The 18467-nt window shown below is 41.3% G+C and overlaps 2 protein-coding genes across 9 annotated transcripts in view; one reads left to right on the top strand and one right to left on the bottom strand.

Moving 5' to 3' along the window:
* Positions 1 to 1510: 1510 nt before the first annotated feature.
* On the bottom strand, positions 1511 to 8267 carry LOC111268319 (cytosolic 5'-nucleotidase 3). 2 transcript variants are annotated; one of them, XM_022847222.2, is made up of 5 exons: positions 7459 to 8267; positions 4801 to 5020; positions 4152 to 4281; positions 3572 to 3694; positions 1511 to 3125 (listed from the first exon to the last, which is right to left on the bottom strand). In XM_022847222.2, the coding sequence occupies exons 1-5, from the start codon at positions 7622 to 7624 to the stop codon at positions 2787 to 2789; spliced, it is 978 nt and encodes a 325-aa protein (XP_022702957.1). In that variant the 5' UTR covers positions 7625 to 8267; the 3' UTR covers positions 1511 to 2786. The 2 variants fall into 2 exon arrangements, with proteins under 2 accessions (XP_022702957.1, XP_022702958.1); XM_022847223.2 differs by having other exon boundaries at positions 4801 to 5040; positions 7459 to 7591.
* A 272-nt stretch (positions 8268 to 8539) lies between these two features.
* The window catches only part of mei-41 (ATR serine/threonine kinase meiotic 41), a 42127-nt gene continuing 32199 nt past the window's right edge, over positions 8540 to 18467 (top strand). For all 7 annotated transcript variants that reach the window (XM_022847215.2, XM_022847218.2, XM_022847214.2 and 4 more), the window contains exons 1-6: positions 8540 to 10926; positions 11966 to 12102; positions 12476 to 16147; positions 16693 to 16931; positions 17361 to 17435; positions 18023 to 18201. In XM_022847215.2, the coding sequence (XP_022702950.1) occupies positions 10857 to 10926; positions 11966 to 12102; positions 12476 to 16147; positions 16693 to 16931; positions 17361 to 17435; positions 18023 to 18201 (4372 nt within the window). In that variant the 5' untranslated portion in view covers positions 8540 to 10856. The remainder of the gene's footprint in view (positions 10927 to 11965; positions 12103 to 12475; positions 16148 to 16692; positions 16932 to 17360; positions 17436 to 18022; positions 18202 to 18467) is intronic.

The following is an 18467-nucleotide window of genomic DNA, read 5'->3' as shown; positions in this document are numbered from 1 at the left end:
ATTAGGAATAACTTCTCACGTTTCAATAAAAAGAGCCAACAATCATGTCCAAGAAACACATTTGAAGTAACAAATAATCTTTCACTAATGCCTAAGAGAATTTAATATCAAAGCCGACATATATCAATATGTGGTGGACGATAATAATATTAAGCTCTGACTCCTTTATATGTTTCTATAATATCGTATACATAAGAATGTTGTATATTTTGTGTAGAACATTCTAAATATATAGAAAGTGTAGTGCTAACACAGATCTTCGTCGCCCGCAATTGCTGAACGTAGTAAAAAAAACTTCCGCTACAAACAGCACAGCTGATCTGTAGTATCGACACACACAATTATATATATATATATATAACTAGTTCTAGTACAGAGATAATAAATACGCAAGAATCCCTGAAATTGTATGCGAATGCTCACCGGTGTAGGGTATAAAAAAAAATACTTTGATCACGATAACGTGGTAATCACGATACCACGAAATTGTACAGAATAAGACTCGCCTTGGACGAATTATGAATCGTGAATCGCAGTTAAGCGTATCCCTATACTTACTACGAGTGGATGAACTACCTGCTACTTTTTACCTAAATCCAACCTAACGTGCAGCGTTTGTCCACGAATGTAATATATGATAATTATAAAACATCGCAAGATAAAAGGTCAGGAAAACTATGACCAAGGTCATTTACACCAGTGATATGACTAAATACTGAGACATTAGAATATCGTATCGAACAAACGCAGCAAAATTTCGCCTAAATGATTTTTTTCTCTAAATAAACTTGCAGCGCGAATAAATTGTGTCTATTATCATAGAATACTTCAAAAACTTGGCACAAATTAAACAAGAAAAGTCACTAGTCATAGCAAAATTATCATTATTTTTATAATTACGCAATATACTATCAAACGTTATCGTCAACATCTATAAGCAGCAATACATTTAGAAATGAATGAAGTGAACAAACTGCACTAATGCCTGCGTGTATTATAAGGATACTTATTCGAGCAATAGAAATAATCTGAAATTCATGCGAATTTAAAAAAGCGTTTTTTTTTTCTCTTTATTTGGTTGCGTAGCTTGTTACTAGTGAGACTTAAACCCAACCCAGGGCCAAATCGACGATGCTTGACATAGACAATAGATATGGAAAGAACGCTGAATAGATCTCTACCAACTTTCATGATAGATAAATACTGTTATAACAAGCGTGCGAAGTGCAAACTGTATTATGATGACAAGTTCTAAAGAGCACAATAGCTTTATACGGCTTTACGTAAAATCCCCTATGAAATATATTTATAATCCCATTTTCAAAAAAATCTGACAAAAGACAAACCGTATCTACCGAAGAAGATCAGTCTTAGAAGATAAAGCAAACAACAAGCATGCACAGCTACCACCCCGACGAACCAACATATGCTATATCCCAATTTATACCAAAGCGGAATGGCATATCATTTCTCCAAAATTGTCTATCTTTACTAACTAAAAACAACCAACTTCGTATGTATACAACATTTCACTATATTCAATTGTTATTTCACATCTGCCACACAAGCCGATGCACACCGACCGAATCCTTCACTGGCATTGCCAACCCGTATTATTATATACAAATGTCTAGGATCAGCGTTAGTGAAGGAGTGGTTATTTTTTTTTTGTCTATCGACGCTGTCGTTTGTTGTTGTTGTTGCTGTCGCTGTTGCTGTTGTTGTAACTTTTTTAGACGTTTCTCAATGAACTCATTAGAATACTGGGTGCACCCTACGGCACGTGTTTCCTGCACGATTTTAGTGCTGCCCGGAAACGACACGCCGTCGCCTTTTCACCACGGTAATGGATGGGGAGAGGTGGGTCGCCGTGAGACACGGAAGCGTTTAACGGACGATAATTTTGTTGACAATTCAGAAAAATTCTAGCTGGTTACTTTCTTGAAATTCAATTTTGACAGAGTCATCGATGATTATTATCACACTTCGGCCGTCTTGTACGATGGTACTGATTACGCTAATCACATTCCCTGCTCGTTATCTCGATCGTGTCACAAAATTTATTGCCGGAAGACTTGCATCGGGATTAAATAAATAATAGCACTAGTACTTTCGGGAGTTAAAATTTAATGGCTTCCGTTTTTGTCCCCACAAGTGTTGTTTTCATCATTGAGATTGGAGTCTATTCTTAATATTGATTTTTTATGCTCTAGATAAGGTTTCCTACAGTGCACAACCCTTGAGCCGCCAAACCGTCGTCAATAAAGCATCGTCCGAATGGCTGAATGCGTTCTAGTAGTAAAGGTTGTTATCGTCATCATTCGTTTTATCTGAATTCCTAAAAACCGTGTCGCAATTTCAATGTGTTTCTGCCAGAGGAAATTGAAAGTGTCTCCTGTCAAACAGTTAATATCGCTGTCCAACGCTTGGGACGGCAAACATGTGACCGTTGGGTTATTATCAGTTCGCCCATAGCTGCGAAATATTGAAGGAAGATCCGATTGTCTACTAGTATGTATATATATCACCCAGGCAGAGATGCGCTCGCACGATTTGGTGATACAAGTTCTCATCGAGTGTATAATATACAATAAACGTAACAAGACCTCGAGGGCATTACGATATATCAGGTCAGTGGCGAGATTGGTTAACAAAACACGCACTAATGATGATTCTGCCAACTGATAGCAAATCCAGAACTCAGTCAATATGAAGTATCACTACTGTAACATTGCCAACCGCATCTTATTTCCTACGAAAATTTCTAGCTAAACAGTCAGCCGGTGTTATGATTTTGAACAGATTTGCCTGAACAGCGCTAGAGGAACGTTCATGGTTTGATCATCCAGCAAGACCATGTCATAATTATCTAAATAGGTTTCGAGGCGCTGTTCAATTTCGTGGTCGAGGAAGCCGATACGCAGGAGCGTGCTGTTACCTGTCGGCGGTGGCGAAATGCCGGGTGCGCCATCAGCCATTGAACAGTCGCCTAATGAGTCGCCCATGAGAATCGCATTGCATCGCTTTCGAATCCGCGTACTGGCGAAGTACTCGCTGGCTGGCGGAAATTTCGCGTTTTTATTGTACATATGCAACAGTTGGTCGCTGAATTTTAGTGGTGCCCCCTATAACGAATATGGTTACGAGCAAAAAAGCAAAAACAAACGGAAAAAAATTTGGTATGTTGTTGATGCTCGTATAAAAAAATTAATACGAGAAATTAGTTCTTGGAAATCGACACCGTGAACATGAAAAACTGAATTTTTTTTATTATTATTATTATTAAGAAAACCCTTTCCGATTAATTCTATGACTAATATGTTTATCAATCGCATGTAGAACGCATGATGTTTACGAGCAATAGGTAACGTCGTACAGTAATTTTTTTAACGATGCTAGCAAAACAAAAAATCAAGTCTGGTAAAAATGTGCGTGTTTAAATCAGTTTACCTAGAATGTACTATAAGAGCCGTGCTAACGTCGTTAAGTATCTGATCTGCTTAGTATTGACATTACCTTGTCTATGATGCAATGAAAGCCTATGAGCTACAATCGACTCGTGGGCTCATACCTCTTTGTCATATTCGATGAAATTCGACAGCACCGTAACGTTATTAAGTAATGCGCCATGTTGTTGGAGAGAAAGCCGGACAACATCGCCCAGACCGGCGCTAAACACCAGAATCGGTACATCCTATAATAAGTGTTCATACAAAATGCAAGTTAACACCTAAGACGCTCGCCTGAGTATTAACAGTCGTGTCCTAATGCTTTGTCGTATTCTGTGCTACATTTGATGTACAACAATCTTAGATGTTCTATACCATTGGATTCCTGGTGCCCAGGTAATACAACGACTTCAGCAAGCTCAGCAAATGACAAAAAATACGTCACTTGGGCCGCGTGACTTAGTCACGTTGAAAGAGCTATGATATATATGAAAAATAGACATCTCGCGCTAAACGCCAATTATAGTCAACTACCCCATGCTAAGGGTTTGCCTCAGTGCGTGTGAAAATAAGAAAAAAAATTAGCAAATTTTGCTTATTATACAGCCTAAATGAGAGCTCTATAAAAATGTCGTTATACGTTTTAGCACCAATACAGTGTGTTACTTGGTAACGTAACTATTATAATTATGTCAGCAATACCTTGGTCGCTAGAAACTCAAATAACGCTACGGTACGACATCGTAAATGTAGATCCGCTCGTCTCACAAGACTCGGCATTTCCCGAAGATTTACCCCTACCTTAAGCACAATGTCGAAGCTTTCGGCGAACCTGATATATTTTAATAAAATAAAAAGACGACAGTTAAGTGGTTTAAGATAAATAAATGAATGAATGTATTCGAAACTACTCGGTCTATCTTACATTTATTTGGACGAGTGTTTATCAGCAGCCACGAATACACTTGAAAATGACAAAGTTGAGTGATCTTCGAGCCGAACACGCAACATGTCTTCCACGCTAGAAGGAACGTGCAATCTTTCTCGATCGGCTAAACGCCTCCACCAAGCACGACATACTAGAAGCTTAAGGTGCTCCACCATATTACTATCGAATATCTAACACCTCAACGATACAGTATTTACAATGCATCGTAAGAGCCTGTAGATTGCGATAATTAAGTGAAACTGGTCTATTTCGCGAGTCTTGCGCGGAGCCCACTAATTGCACCCATTGATGTTGGACTCAAACGGGTCTAAATTACCTCTCGCTAAAAAGTCTTCTGTGTCGTCTACTGCCGTTATGCATTGCTTCAGGAGCGTGACTTTCATGCAGTCGGTTTTCACTCACCATTGTATCATATAGGGTATCTTTTCCTCAGCGGTAAGTTTCGGACTAATTTCAATGGGGTAATACTTCTCACGGAGTCGCGTCGCCAGCTGCATATACTCCATCGACACATGATTAATATCTTCGTAAACACAATAGGATGTGGAGACAGGCTTCCCGTGGTAATGTGTTCGCGACAGCGTCCGATCGAAGTCTGTGAGCAGCTGCAGACATGACGGACCTAATCATAGTAACCATTAACTAAGACATTTTATTAAACGAAGTCTCCAGACGAAAAGGAAACGTATCATAATTACGACCGTCGGTATGCGTACCGCTAATCGTAGCCAACGCCTTCACGCAACGGCTAGTGAAATCATTTGCCTAATTCATATCAGTTCTCTCGAATATCTTCTAAATAACCTAATGTTGTATTTTGTCAATATTCGTTGAATTTTATGCATACATATCATGTAATGGCGACGTTTGTTAAATAAATTATTATTATACGGGCTGTTTCAGGCACTTGGCTAGGGGCTCAGGGCACCGGGTATAACACGATTCTGGATGAATTGGCTGCCAATCAGCTTTGTTCCCAGAGAAAATAATATTATCGTATACGTTCTCCGATACATCAAAGCAAGACATAAGCGTAAGCCCTAATCGTAGTTTTTTTTTTCTCTTGTGCTCATCGCCAAGCTACAGTCAATCTGATACTAACACTAGAACTCTTTAGCACAGTTATCTACCTATGACTGCACTGATACTCGCTGTCTACCACTTTTCCCCCTGCAGTGGTGACCCAAGCTACTTTCCGGCGTCTTTGCGTGCGGCGGAAATATTAAAATAATTCGATTAATATTGTGACCGCGCGTACGTTCCGGACAAATCTACGATGGAAACGAATGGATCAGTTATGAGACTGATCTGTCTGGAAGTCATTTAACTTTCTTCAAGACAGGTCGATTTGATACAGTTACTGCTGCAGTGGCACAAATATGCTCTGATACAATGATGATATACGTGATGATAGAGAGAAACAGAAGAGCCACTGGATGAGTTTAATGTTTCGCCTCAATCTCGGAAATCGCGTATAATGTAAAATCATTAACAGAATAGATATTAACAATTACAATCGAGGCATCTCAGTTGATCATGGCTTGGTCCTGAATGCGGCAGGATGGGAAAGATAAATATTTGATCAGTGCGGAAAGCAAGTATATGATGGAATACCGCAATTTCCTTTTGAACGCTTTGGTCTGAAGTCAACAAGCAACAAAATTTATCGAAAACGAATAAACTTACGAGTATTTGGAATACACTCCTTCTTGGAAAAAAGGATTTTAATAATTTCATAATGATCATAAAAGCTCTTTTCAGCTAGTTAGAGACCAGACCAAACAGCCGGTTGTCGAATTCAAACCTTACCTGTCTGAATTTTTTAAAATTCTTCAAGAGAAGGGCGACCAGTCTAAAAAAGAGGTAGAAAATCCCTATGCTAAAGCAATTATAAGAAGCCTTAACGCGGACCGGACGAGCGAGCACACCTTTATCAAATCTAAGGAAGACACATTGTAATAAGGGTGCTCTGTTGCATCCATATATCATTAAAGATAACGGCCTCACCTGTGTGAGCTTTATATACATCTATATAGATGTAACTGTAGCATTATTTAAAGAGAGTAAAAGAGGTACTAAAAATGTAAAAATTACGTGACGATGAACGGGTTTGTGTTTTCCACTTAATGAAGGAAGAATATGCTAAATGTGAGAACACTAACTCGAACATTGGACAAACGCACATGGAGCTATTGAAGTGTGGCAATCGATTTTTCCATAAACGTCATTTAAACGTAATCTACGTTTTGTTTTCTGCTCGTCATATTCTATTAGCAGTCTACTACTGTGCGTAGGTCCGCCGTCGTCTTCCTTACCCTATCCCTGCCTATAGCACACTTTATCGTATCGTACAGCCCATTAAACGCTGCCCTGCCATTTCTATGCGCATTATTATTATTTTAATTAAACGACTTATTTTAATTAAAATTTAATTTTATATATAATAGCGAATTATCTTTCAGGCAATACGAAGCGCAGTGTTTTTGGAGCGTTCGAAACAATTCATTCATATTAATGATCTCAATGCTACAAAAACAACAAGAGTTTGTTAATAAGACTTAAATCTTTACCCGCCCTGTGTTAGTACCTCTAATATGCTATAAATTTATCTTAAAATCTCTAGAAAAGAAGTAACGCGGGAACGTCAGTTTTTTTGTTTATCGTTAACTTCTTCTTGCTATCTACCAGACTCCTCGCGAAACAAAATGAGTAGTCGACAGAAATCGGATACCCACAGCCGCTTCACTATGGGGTTTGCATCAAGCTACATATTCGCAGAGATAAAGCGTATTCTCACAGAGTACTTTGATAATAATTGATCACTTTTTTTCCATCTTCAGGTCTCATTGTTAGCTAAGGCGTCGTTGTCCTCACAGATGGCCGCTGCCCTTCATACTGTTTCAGATACTCTGTTAGAGAAGATTATCGATTGTCGCTCAATTCTCTTCTGAATCTTGTGAATTCTAAAGAAGCGAGAATCGCCTCCATTCATCGATCTCGTCCGCACTTACTGTGCGTGTGTCTGTATATATATGCCTATATCTGCTCTCACATACTTACCATCTATAGTGAGTTTATGAATTTTATTCTGGACACGTTGAGGATCTTTCATCCGTAGACTGCCACCGTTACTGGTAGTCTGTGCTGCGGTCAGCCATGATAGGACCTTGCCACCTTCGTTGTTTACTACTGCAAGGCCGCGTCCTAGGCCACGGACAACCAACATACCGTCGGCTAAAAGCTGCAGTTCCCACAATTTGCGCACTCACCCAATTGGCTGCAGTCTGCGATGCTATCGACGGCGACACTGCCAGCTCAAAACCATTGAGCGACAGCCAGCACCCGCCAGCCGCCAGATCTCCGTCGGGTTCTGCTGGGGTTGAACTTGCCAGGCTATGTGGTAACCCACATTAACACACCGCACTGACCACAACTCTACCGGTATTGGCACCGTAATTACCATAAATCACACAGCAATGTCATGTAAAATGCAGCGTAAAGGGAGAGTGCTCACTGGCAACAATCAGCTGCTACTTGTTGTTTTAGCAGAAGTATTTGATGGCACTCACAGAACTCATTGTTACTCACGACCAGCAGGATATCACAGGGTTCTTGGACTCATTTTATATAGTTAGTTCTAGGAAGGACAGATCGCTCTCGACCTATGACTGGTGTACTTAGCCTCAGACGACAATGCGACACAAACCGGTGTCATATACTGAACTAGACAGAACGAGCAAGCTAGAAGGCCACGCAGCCACAAGTTTCTCCGTTCGGATTTTTTGAATATCCGTTGATCAGCTGGCCGGGACCCCGTTCGCTGTTTAGCAATATTCTTTCGTTCGATAGGCAGATAGGCAACCCACAGAGTAAAGCTGTTGTCACAAAAGGAAGGAGCTGACTGACTGCACTCTCCTATGCTTGTGCACACAACTCGGGTTGAATTTAGCGCACGAAGACTAGATAACCGTCAGCAGGAAAAGGATGAGCAGGAATAAGATTCGCAAGCGATATCTCTGTAAAATGTTGCAGAGCGTATATGTCGTCCGCCTAAATAGCTAAAACAACTCTCACCTGTTTGTAGTAATTGCTAGAAGAGTGAAACCTTAAAAAAGAAACCTGGGTTTTCGTAAATGGACACAGTAGTTTTTTTAAGGAGACCATTGTAAAGAAGGCGAAGACCGTGCCAAAACTAAAAATAGCTTTGTCGTGATGAGCAGTCAAAAAAAATAAGCGCATTGTCAATGTTTTCGAGTACGACGAAATCACGACGCCTCGTAGAACTGATGCGTGTCGCCCGAAACTCCCTATAGGCAGTAAACTCCATAAACATTTCAGGCAAATGTGCAAACACAACAGAACTTGCCAGCTTCTGGGAGAGTAACAAAGTTGTAGTACGAATTGACTAAATACGACCTGATATATATAATACATGTCAGTTCTACGCAGTTCAGTTGAAGTACGATTTAAATGTGAAGTTCTATGGAAGGGGTAGATCTGCGTCATGCCCCTCTCTAGATTGATTCATGGTGTATGGTCGAGCAGACATGGAAAAGGGCAAACACAGCGCGAAATAACTAGAAACGACATTTGAAAAAAGATCAAAACAGAGAAACGTCTCCCTCCTATCAAAGGGGCGCACGCTGATAATGTGCATTTCTGTGTTTCGATGACGCCTTCGGAAGTCTCCTTCAAGTATCACGAAGGGCATTACCGATACATCCATTAAATAAGTTTAGATGAGTTTGCATCAAATTCATCTACGCTAACGAGATACAGATCAAAAGGCCTACAAATCGGAAATATATTTTCAAAAGAAAACGGTGGTATCTTTATTTTCATCCATTCATTTTATCAATCAATTAGACCAAGTTATCATAGATTATAAAGAAAAATAAGTTGTCATAGAATCGGAGGAAAGCCTTAAATAAGAATTGTATTTCCAACTGTATATACGCAATGTAATAACGAGAAATTTAGGACGTGGTCGAGCAGAAACAGCAACCTGTGAATTGTAAGATTATGAATCGTAAGTGAAGATTTTACTGATTTTACGTGAATTGTAAGTTTAAAATTTTACGTTTTTGCGTTATTTTGATCTAAACAACATTAACCATACGACTCGATAGCGTGTTTAGCATCTTGTCAAACCTTTTTTTGATCGCTGCAACTAAAAAGGTAGCGCTCTCCCATAAAACAATCGTAGGACAAGAAGTACACCGTTTTCTGCTGAAATAATAATAAGAGTCTAATCAATTTAAGAAAGCTTGCCATTAAGGTAGCTTTGAGAAGTCCATATTCGGGCTACGTTTACAGAACGATCACTCATTTAATTTGACCTGTAGAAACAATCGGTGCCAATTACCAATAATCTAACTAATAACGAATACTACTTATGCTAATACAGTAAATATGGCATGGGCCGTGATAAATCTGTGGATCATGCCGTCAGCTAATGGCCTGATACAATGTCTAACACTGACACAGGCCGTAAAGCATCTTTTTCATCGGGTCGTAGTTAAACTTTAAGGAAAAAAAAACGTTTAACTTTTTTAACGGTACTCGTTCGCCTAACAACCGCCTCCGCTGCTACCGTCGTCTGGTGAGCTTGCGTTACTATCCAACTCGTCTGGTCCGTTTGCGCGGGCAGAATTCGAATGGCAGCCTCAGTATCGCGCCAACCGAACAGAACACAGGGAGCAATAGGCAGGACCTGTTTTGGCTGCTGTCTTGCTGTTGAAGGCTCCGTCTGTACCCTGTTGAAAATGTAGCAGCTATGAAGGCGCGGTTTTTAGTCGATACAATTGTCTGAGGTTCTCTTGATGGTTGTTGTTTGTTTTCTGTGCACTCGCTTTTCCATTTGCTTCGTCTAACCACAGCCGCTGTCAATACCGGACAGTCCATGCGGATAAATAAAGTTAATTCGTATTATAACTTGGTCAATTTTGTTAGGTTTGAGCAGTTAACTCATGAGAAGATCAGAAATCAATTTCCGAAAGATGTGCTTATACCTATGAGTTATGAGAAAGTACGTTGCTATAGGTTGGTACATATGTACTGAGAAATTCGTGCTGCGATGGGAATACGCCATGTCGAAATGTAGTGCTCTAGCGTACTTGTCGCAGTTCTATGACACGGCGTAGTATTGAAAGCTCGGACAAAAACGCTTTTTTCCTGTATACAAAGCTTGGAAATTTGTCCACGATTAGAAGCTCCATAGCACTCGCACATCATACGGCCAGAGGACGTTGGCGTCTGCGATTTTGTCGTGTGCCGTAATGCTGCGATGTCGAGGCAACGTGACGGAATAGAATTGCCGAACCTGACCGTAAAGCATATGGATTTGCTGTTGTCCAAATATAACGAGATACAATAATCGTTTTTCAACTATACCACATTCGTGCGTCCACGGTAAATCGTCTATTAGGGGCCACTTGTCAATTCCAGTCAATAACGTGATGCAGATGGATGATTCAGCGGCGGAGGCGCGCGATGCAATATTGCACATCCTCAACAATGACGAAACCCGTAAGTAAACACAAAAGAAAAAACAACAGATTATATATTAAATGCAACTTGTAAAGCCAATTATTTGAAAAAAAAAACACACTACAGTGGGTCGCAGTCCGCTAAAGACGCATCGTGGATTTTCGGTTTAAACTAATCAATAGTTAATCGAAACGGTCAAGTGAACAAAGAACTATTCGAATCAATAAGAGCTGTATGCAACTGATAGCTATCTCTGTAAAAATAAGAATACACATAAATGTATGTGTTCAGCATTAGCAGTCACACATAGCCATGGACAGATTGGTCAATAAATCGAAACGGGTCAATGAAAAGCGCATAAAATAAAATATAATAATAATAAATAAGGCTAAAAAGGATTTACATATTTTACACCATTGTGTACATTATAATCTGCGTATCGACTGCTACCAATTAATAAAAGAGTAAACGGTCAGAAGTAAACTATCAACAGTATATGTTATGACCAGTGATTCTGTCTAAAACAAATCAAAATTCTCTTTTGTGACTTTAGAACATGAACGTGATACCAAGGTCACATGTCGTGAGAAGTTTTATGTCCGGTTTGGCAAAAAATGTCAGTAACAAAGCAACTAGATAAGGGTTGTTTTACCCTAAGCAAACCATAAAGATAAAAGAACGCATTCGTTAAATGCAGAATTGAAGCTCTCTGTTGAACAGGCATAAACGGTCTCCATGGCACTCAAAAGCAGGGCTGACCTTTCGAGCCCCTCCGCGCATCAAGATCCTTATTATTGAGCTCTAAGTCATCATTCATAATCGTTTGTTTCTTTACCTGTTGCTAACGTTGACATTGATCGAAAATTTCAGCTTACTATGCATTTTCAGAGATGTCTCAAGTTTTCTAACTTATCAATTGTGAGGCCGTGCACAGATTTAGCTAAAATGTATAGTTAAGCTGAAAGTTCAGATTCCAGAAGATGGATGCAGTTTGATCAATTTTTTGAATTAGATATCGAAAAACCGAAAATTTGGATGCATGAATTTGATCATTGGCTCCGCGTACAATTTCTTGCAGTTGAGTCTTACCATCGATCGGAATATGAGCCGTTTTATCGGATTCTCGATACTATGCCTGAGACCTTCCTCGCCTCAATAGCTCCACCAGACCAAACAACAGCTAGGCTTCATTTCAATGCGTACTTCCTTGCGAAGGTATAAAGTAAACGATATATACGACTATTGAATTTTACCTTTTTGTAGTAATAGATGTCCTAGAAAATGGATCCCAATCTATTTCCGACACGATTATTCTTCGGCGGTAACAGCCTCTCTAAATAAGGCTTCAAAAGGACACAGGTTACAGCCTTAGCTTTATTGTGGTTTGACTATATAACGATTGTCATATTCGCCCTGAAGGGTTTCTGTCATGGCCGCGCTAAGCACGTGAGCATGATAACATAAGAAGGAAATAATAATAAATATTTTATACCAAATATATATATATATAAAGTTTACCATATTTGTATCTATAATGCGTTTTAAAAACATGATCGCGTTTCGTGTACACTGATCCTGCCTGTTAAAGATTGTCACGAAAGCCACTTCGTCACGCCAATGCGCAGTCGTTACAAAGATCGCTCTGTATCTAATACATCGCCTGTTGGGCGAACAAGATAAGGCCGCGGCCACCTCGCTGTTAGCCATGGTAAGGAACAATTTTTCGACGGACAGCGTCCTAGCATTGCCCCCAGGAAAACCACCGATCGTCAAGTTGCCGGACAAAAACCAGAATCCATATGTGCGTAGCGTTTTTCTACAATTAATGGCCGAATTCCTTCAAATGGTGCCCGAGCTGGAAGTAAAGGCGTTCTACACTCAGTTGGCGGGCGCTCTTCCAGAAGTGTTTGACGATAAAACGACACTTCAGTCTTGGCTATGTTGCGCAAGGTCGCTGTACGAGTTGTTGCTGGAGATTGGGTTTTATACGCTTCGTGAGCATCTCGTCGATACGTTTGTAGAGATTCTTAGGTATCTGAGTGAGGAAAGTCGCATTAATGAGGTTCAGGATGATCTAAATCAATTACTTGGCCACATGGCCAACCATGAGATCCTATCCGCTGGAAATGTCAAAAAGATCATAGGTATCTGGCCTCAGCTCAAACCCCTATGGAAGCACTTGGTCCGGTGGTTTGCGCGATCAGCCCCTACTGATCGAAACATTCACCTTCTTATTTTGCCCCACTTAACCGATCTATTTAGCGGATTACCGGGTGTAGAACAGCTTATCGACAAGCTGGAGATACAACCAGAGTATTTTAACAGCGTTCGACTCGAGAAGGATAGTCTGCGAATTTTTAATGTTCTTAGCCATAAACCATCATTGACTGCTGGTGTACGCAGCCAGACCGAAAGCTATTTCCACTCATTGTTCCCAATCTCCGACGTGAAGACGTACCCCCAAGCAATCGCCTGTTGCCGAATTCTACTCAACGTCTCATCCGGAAACACGGAACAGTCTGTTGCTAACGTTGTATTTGCTCCGTTGATGAGCGTCAGCCCGAACGCTGCCACGTTTGTTCGAGATCGCCACCGTATGACTATAAGCATGGACGAAATCTCACGGGACGTAAAGCTGGTCGCCGAGTGCCTGTCTCTTGTACCGCTGTTTTCGGAGACCCGTGTGAATCAGACAGCTCGCCGAAGCATTATCCTTGACGCGGCAAAAAAACGCAATCTGTTTGCGGCTGTCGTTGACAACATCTGCCTATACAAGGACGCCTGCGATTCCGTTCTCAGTATTTTGGAGAGTCACCGCCTTTTACCAGAGGAAATGAACCACCTAGCGACAGCACTGCTTAAGCTACCGTGCGTATTAGCTGGAGCGGAGGCGCCGCGTGTAGGGGAAACTAGCAATAACGGCCAAGTGAAATCGTGTCTATGTAAAGATGACCTCCCAACGCTGATTACATCTTCAGCAGCAAGCGAGGCACTAGGTAATTGCATCTTGAACGTGCTGGGCAACCAAAACATCGAAGCTGAAAAGAGAAACATGCTTGCGATCTGCTCGACTTTACATCTGAAGTTCAGTCAACAACAGCTCGATCGGCTTCTAGATGTTTTTTTAGCCGAGACCAACTACCTTGTTCGGCTTGGCCTCGTTCGAGCGCTATATCGTGCCCTGGAAAGTAATCCCTCACTCGAACCCAAGGTCGATTTGACGCAGCAGTTCTCCGACGTGGAAAATCGTGACGTCTACGAGACTAGTCTAATGCTTGTCAGCCGTATCGTAGCTGCACGACCCGCTCTCAAATTCACCCATTTCAAGCATCTAGCAGCTGCGGCCTGCGATAGTGTCATGTACCTGCGAACTGTAGCCCTCAGTGAAATTCACTGGCTGTCGCGACACTCTGGTGTAAGCCTTCGACAGATGATCTTAGATAATCGTCAGATGATTGCCCTGTGTGTGTTCCGTGCCGCAGTTGACTCACCAGCACGCAGTCTGGAGCATATCGTTAAGGGTGTGTCCGATGTGTTCGATGCGGACTCCCCAGACGTGTATCCGTGCCTTAAAACGCTCCATCGCTTCCTTCTGCCGATGTTCGTGGCCCACGGCGGCGAAGATGCCCAACGCCGGGTGCGCGAAATCGCTAGGTTGAGTAGCAGTGGTAATGCCAGTAGCAATGGTGGCCTCGTATTGGAGAACACGCATTCGAAACTGCTCAAGCTTATCGGCAGATATCTTCCACAGATAGTGGCATATTTATTCACTACGCACAGACGAGATCCGGGAGGTAAATGCGAGACATTTCTATCTTTTGCTATTGGAAACGATTGGCGTACAGCGTTCACTGAGGGGGCGCCGCATCGGATTATCTATGAGTTTATGACGTATTTGCCAGTCGACGAGGCTGGAGTTAAACTAGGGATCAGCTACGTGGCTCGTATGCGACAATGGACAATTAACGACGACATGGATATTCGAACGTTCGTGTATGAGCACCTAAATCTTCTTGGAGTACTGTTTCTTTATGATACAAATATCCGAAAAGCGGTTGCCGAAGAGAAGCTGCGCATTATTAGCAGTCTTCCGGAGTTTATTCGTTATTTGGGCGTAGAACACGTGACCAGTGTCCGGATCAAGCTCATGTATGTACTGCGAGCAGCGTTTTCGGTGTCCGAATCCGATATTACTCTGCTGAAGTATTGCGCTGACGCATGGTTCGTATTTGTGAAATCGCTTGACAAGTCTGGCCTTCCTACGATTATCGGCGATCTAGTGATGTCCGTCCTGCCATTACTCAACACACCGGAAGTATTGGCCCAGGCGAGAGAGATCTTAGAGTACCTGCTAATAGAGAATAAACAGTGCTACGCTGAACGATTGCATGAGCTTGCCTTCCTACAGGAGATGGACAAATTGCCGATGTCGATTAGGAAGACATTTGCCTCGAACAAAAACATCCCATTCAAGGAGCAAATTGGCAATTCTGTAGTGAACATATGTAATGAGAGTAACAGCGTTCGACGACTTGTGCTCAAAAGACTGGCGCGTCTGCTGTCAGAAAATCGCGAAGCACTTTCGGAATTACTCGACTCTGAAACGGAGAACGATTTCATCTCTGAAATGATTCGCCAGCTATTCGCGTGTTGCCAGACGGGAGATGCCGTTATTCATTCGTTAGTCGGTGAGTGCCTCTCTCATCTCGGAGCTTTGGATCCCGCGCGCATAGCGCTCAGGGTGAGCGCCTCCGAGCAAGAACAGGTTCCTATCATGATTACAGAAGACTCGAAATTTGCTCATGGCCTACTCAAGAGACTGGTAAACACTTTCCTCACCTATAACCATCAGAATGATATGCAGAATAAGGCCTCATACGTAATTCAAGAGGTGTCGAAAACCTACTGTTTACCTAACGACAAGGAGCTGTGGCGTTTGTTTAAGACGCATGAACAGGAGGTAATTAGAATGTTAAGCGGGACTAAGTACGAGTGGATCAGCAAAAAACAAGACAATCTCCCAGTGGAACGGCCGATATTCAATGGCCCGCTGGGAACCGATTTCTCTGCCTGGATCAACGCTTGGATCAAGTCACTTCTGCCGCTTGTTCGTAATAAAACCGAGCGCTATGTGATGGATTTGTCAAGCTTAATCGCTGAGAATGATCTCGCCGTAGCTCAATTCATCCTGCCCAGTTTGGTGTCTACCGTCATGGTTACTGCATCCGACGAAGAGGTTGAATACATCAAGCTAGAAGCGGTAAGTCAAGATGTACTTGAATCCAATTTTGTTTGTAGAAGTAGTGCTTGATGCAATGTAATTATCTTGATTATTGCAGTTTCGGCTTCTAGAGCAGGTTTTACTTTTGACGATCTGTTTGTTTTACAAAATATGGATTGTTAAGATACCACGGCTTTAAAGGTGGATGGCGGCATACACGTCATTTCATTATGATGCAATAAGATATGCATTTCGGACTGCAACATTTGGAGGTCTTTCTTAGACATGCCTAAATATGCTGCGTTCGATCAAAAAAGAACCATGCAATCACAAAAAGGGAGCAGACGTCGTTAAAGGCTTCAAAGCAAATCGCACTTGTCTGGGCTTCCCGTTAAAACGTCGCTCTATGAGTCTCAATGCTCAAATGGTCAGGATTGGCTAAATGTATTGTTAGTCATTCATCCTCAAATTGAACAACTCCCTTGAGTTAGAAACTTCTATTGCTAACTAACAGCAATAATTTATACATAGATATATATACGTGACTCACTTTTGACAGGTAAAGGTATGCTATTCTATTACAGGTGAGTGTACTAGACGGCGGAGCACATCTCGGCGGAGATTCGGTCTTTCGTTCTAAGGAAATGCAACACATGGCCACTCAGACCGTATTTTCGCTTCTGGAACATCTTCTCGGCGTGGCGAAAATCTCCTCTCAAAAGCGCCAATATAGGTTTACCTCACGGGCTGACAGTTTGGAGGCTGGTAGTAGTAATAGCAGTAGCAGCAGCCGAGGTGGTAATAGTCAAGGGAACAATGACAGGTACGTCTCGTGGGCTTTAGGTCCGACCTAGACATGTTTGATTGATGCTGGGGATTAGCCTGCTGGTGCAATTACGTTAAAACAGTTCCGCACATAAAAGCCACGACGTATTTTTTCATTTTATTTAGGACGTACGCGATGTTATGATCTGTACGTGCTTTTTGTGGAACGTAGTAAAGTGCTGTTGACGAAGGAGACGGAAATTTTTGACCAATGAAAATTTAATAAACACCTAATAGCCGCCTAGGAACCATTTATTCGATTATTTGTGTGTCTTAGACCGTCTGTTTGTATCTCACGTCGTAATTATTTTCATAGCATTTCACGTCGTAACTTACTTTCGTAGGTCAAGCAGTTACAGATAAACTTCTTTTTGTGCATTTATCTACGTAGAATCTATGTGCTGAATGGTACCTTGCGTTTTTACAGAAGATTTAAATTTGTCGAAGGAATTGCCCAGGATAAACTGGCAAGAGCCGCCTTCGGATGTCAAGAATATTCGCGGTAAATATATATATAATTCAATGCAAAAAATTCGATTTGAGTTTTATAGTATGTATATATAGCTGCATACATATAGATGTACTTATAGCTCTCACATACACAGTCATCAATAACTAACAGCAGTTAACTTTGTTTGTTAGTTGTATCTGATGGGCTGTTAGAATAATACTAGGTTAGTTAATAAGTGTAGTTATTCAAGACTATTGTTGCTATTATATATATCTGTATATATATATGCTATCATATATATATGTATATATGTATATATATATATATATATATATATATATATGTAAAATGGCTGAGAATTAGTAAAGTTTGACTATGCAAGCGAAGATTAAGAATCGCTGCTTAAATCCCACTAGTGTAACTTGGCAAAAAAAACATATGTTGAAATTTGACATACCGGCCATATACCGGTGAAACATAGCTGGTCTAATGACCCAAATTACTCTATCGGCCATCTGCACTATTATTCGACATGTAGACCAAAATAGGAATGTTAATAGTATTTCAGTGACGGCCTTGAATAACACAGAAAGCTGATTTGTGCCGTTTGTGTGCTCCTTTTTGATTTGCCTTCACAGAGCGTTAATGCATCTGTCGCGGTATCTGCAAGCTAATCCAGGCGAGTTACAAAACAATTTGACATTTCTTCAGGATATCTACGTTCGGCTGAACGATCCAGACGGTGTGGCTGGTGCCGCAGAGCTACGTAAGAAAGATGCATCACTTAAAGAGAAAATTATCGAACACAAAGCCCAAGGTGAGTTCAGCGAAAGCCCGCTCTCCATGCGCCCTGTGTGTGCGCCCCTCGTGTCATCATTCAACTGCGTTTGATAATCGGCTTTTTCGCCTTGAGCTATTCCTCGTCTTGGAAGATCAGACAGGAGTTATTTCTTATGTGAAGGGTAGAGCGAGGGTCTGTTGACATATGTATATATATGACACACAGTTGGTTTCGCTCTGGCAGGAGCAAACTATTTGAAATAATGCCTACCGGCGCAAGCAACGGCCATAATACACGAAAAA

The sequence above is a fragment of the Varroa jacobsoni genome, unplaced genomic scaffold, assembly GCF_002532875.2.
Source record: "Varroa jacobsoni isolate VJ856 unplaced genomic scaffold, vjacob_1.0 scaffold_1275, whole genome shotgun sequence".
NCBI lineage: Eukaryota > Metazoa > Arthropoda > Arachnida > Mesostigmata > Varroidae > Varroa > Varroa jacobsoni.
Note: the sequence above shows the minus strand (reverse complement) of the source record. Positions and strands in the feature narration are given on the sequence as shown.

Coding starts and splice junctions, on each gene's coding strand:
- LOC111268319 (XM_022847222.2), bottom strand. CDS start 7,624: ATGTTGGTTGTCCGTGGCCTAGGACGCGGCCTTGCAGTAGTAAACAAC. Junction 4,282..4,800: donor ATACCCTATATGATACAATG/GTGAGTGAAAAC, acceptor AAAATATATCAG/GTTCGCCGAAAGCTTCGACA. Junction 3,126..3,571: donor TCATCGAATATGACAAAGAG/GTATGAGCCCAC, acceptor TATTCGTTATAG/GGGGCACCACTAAAATTCAG.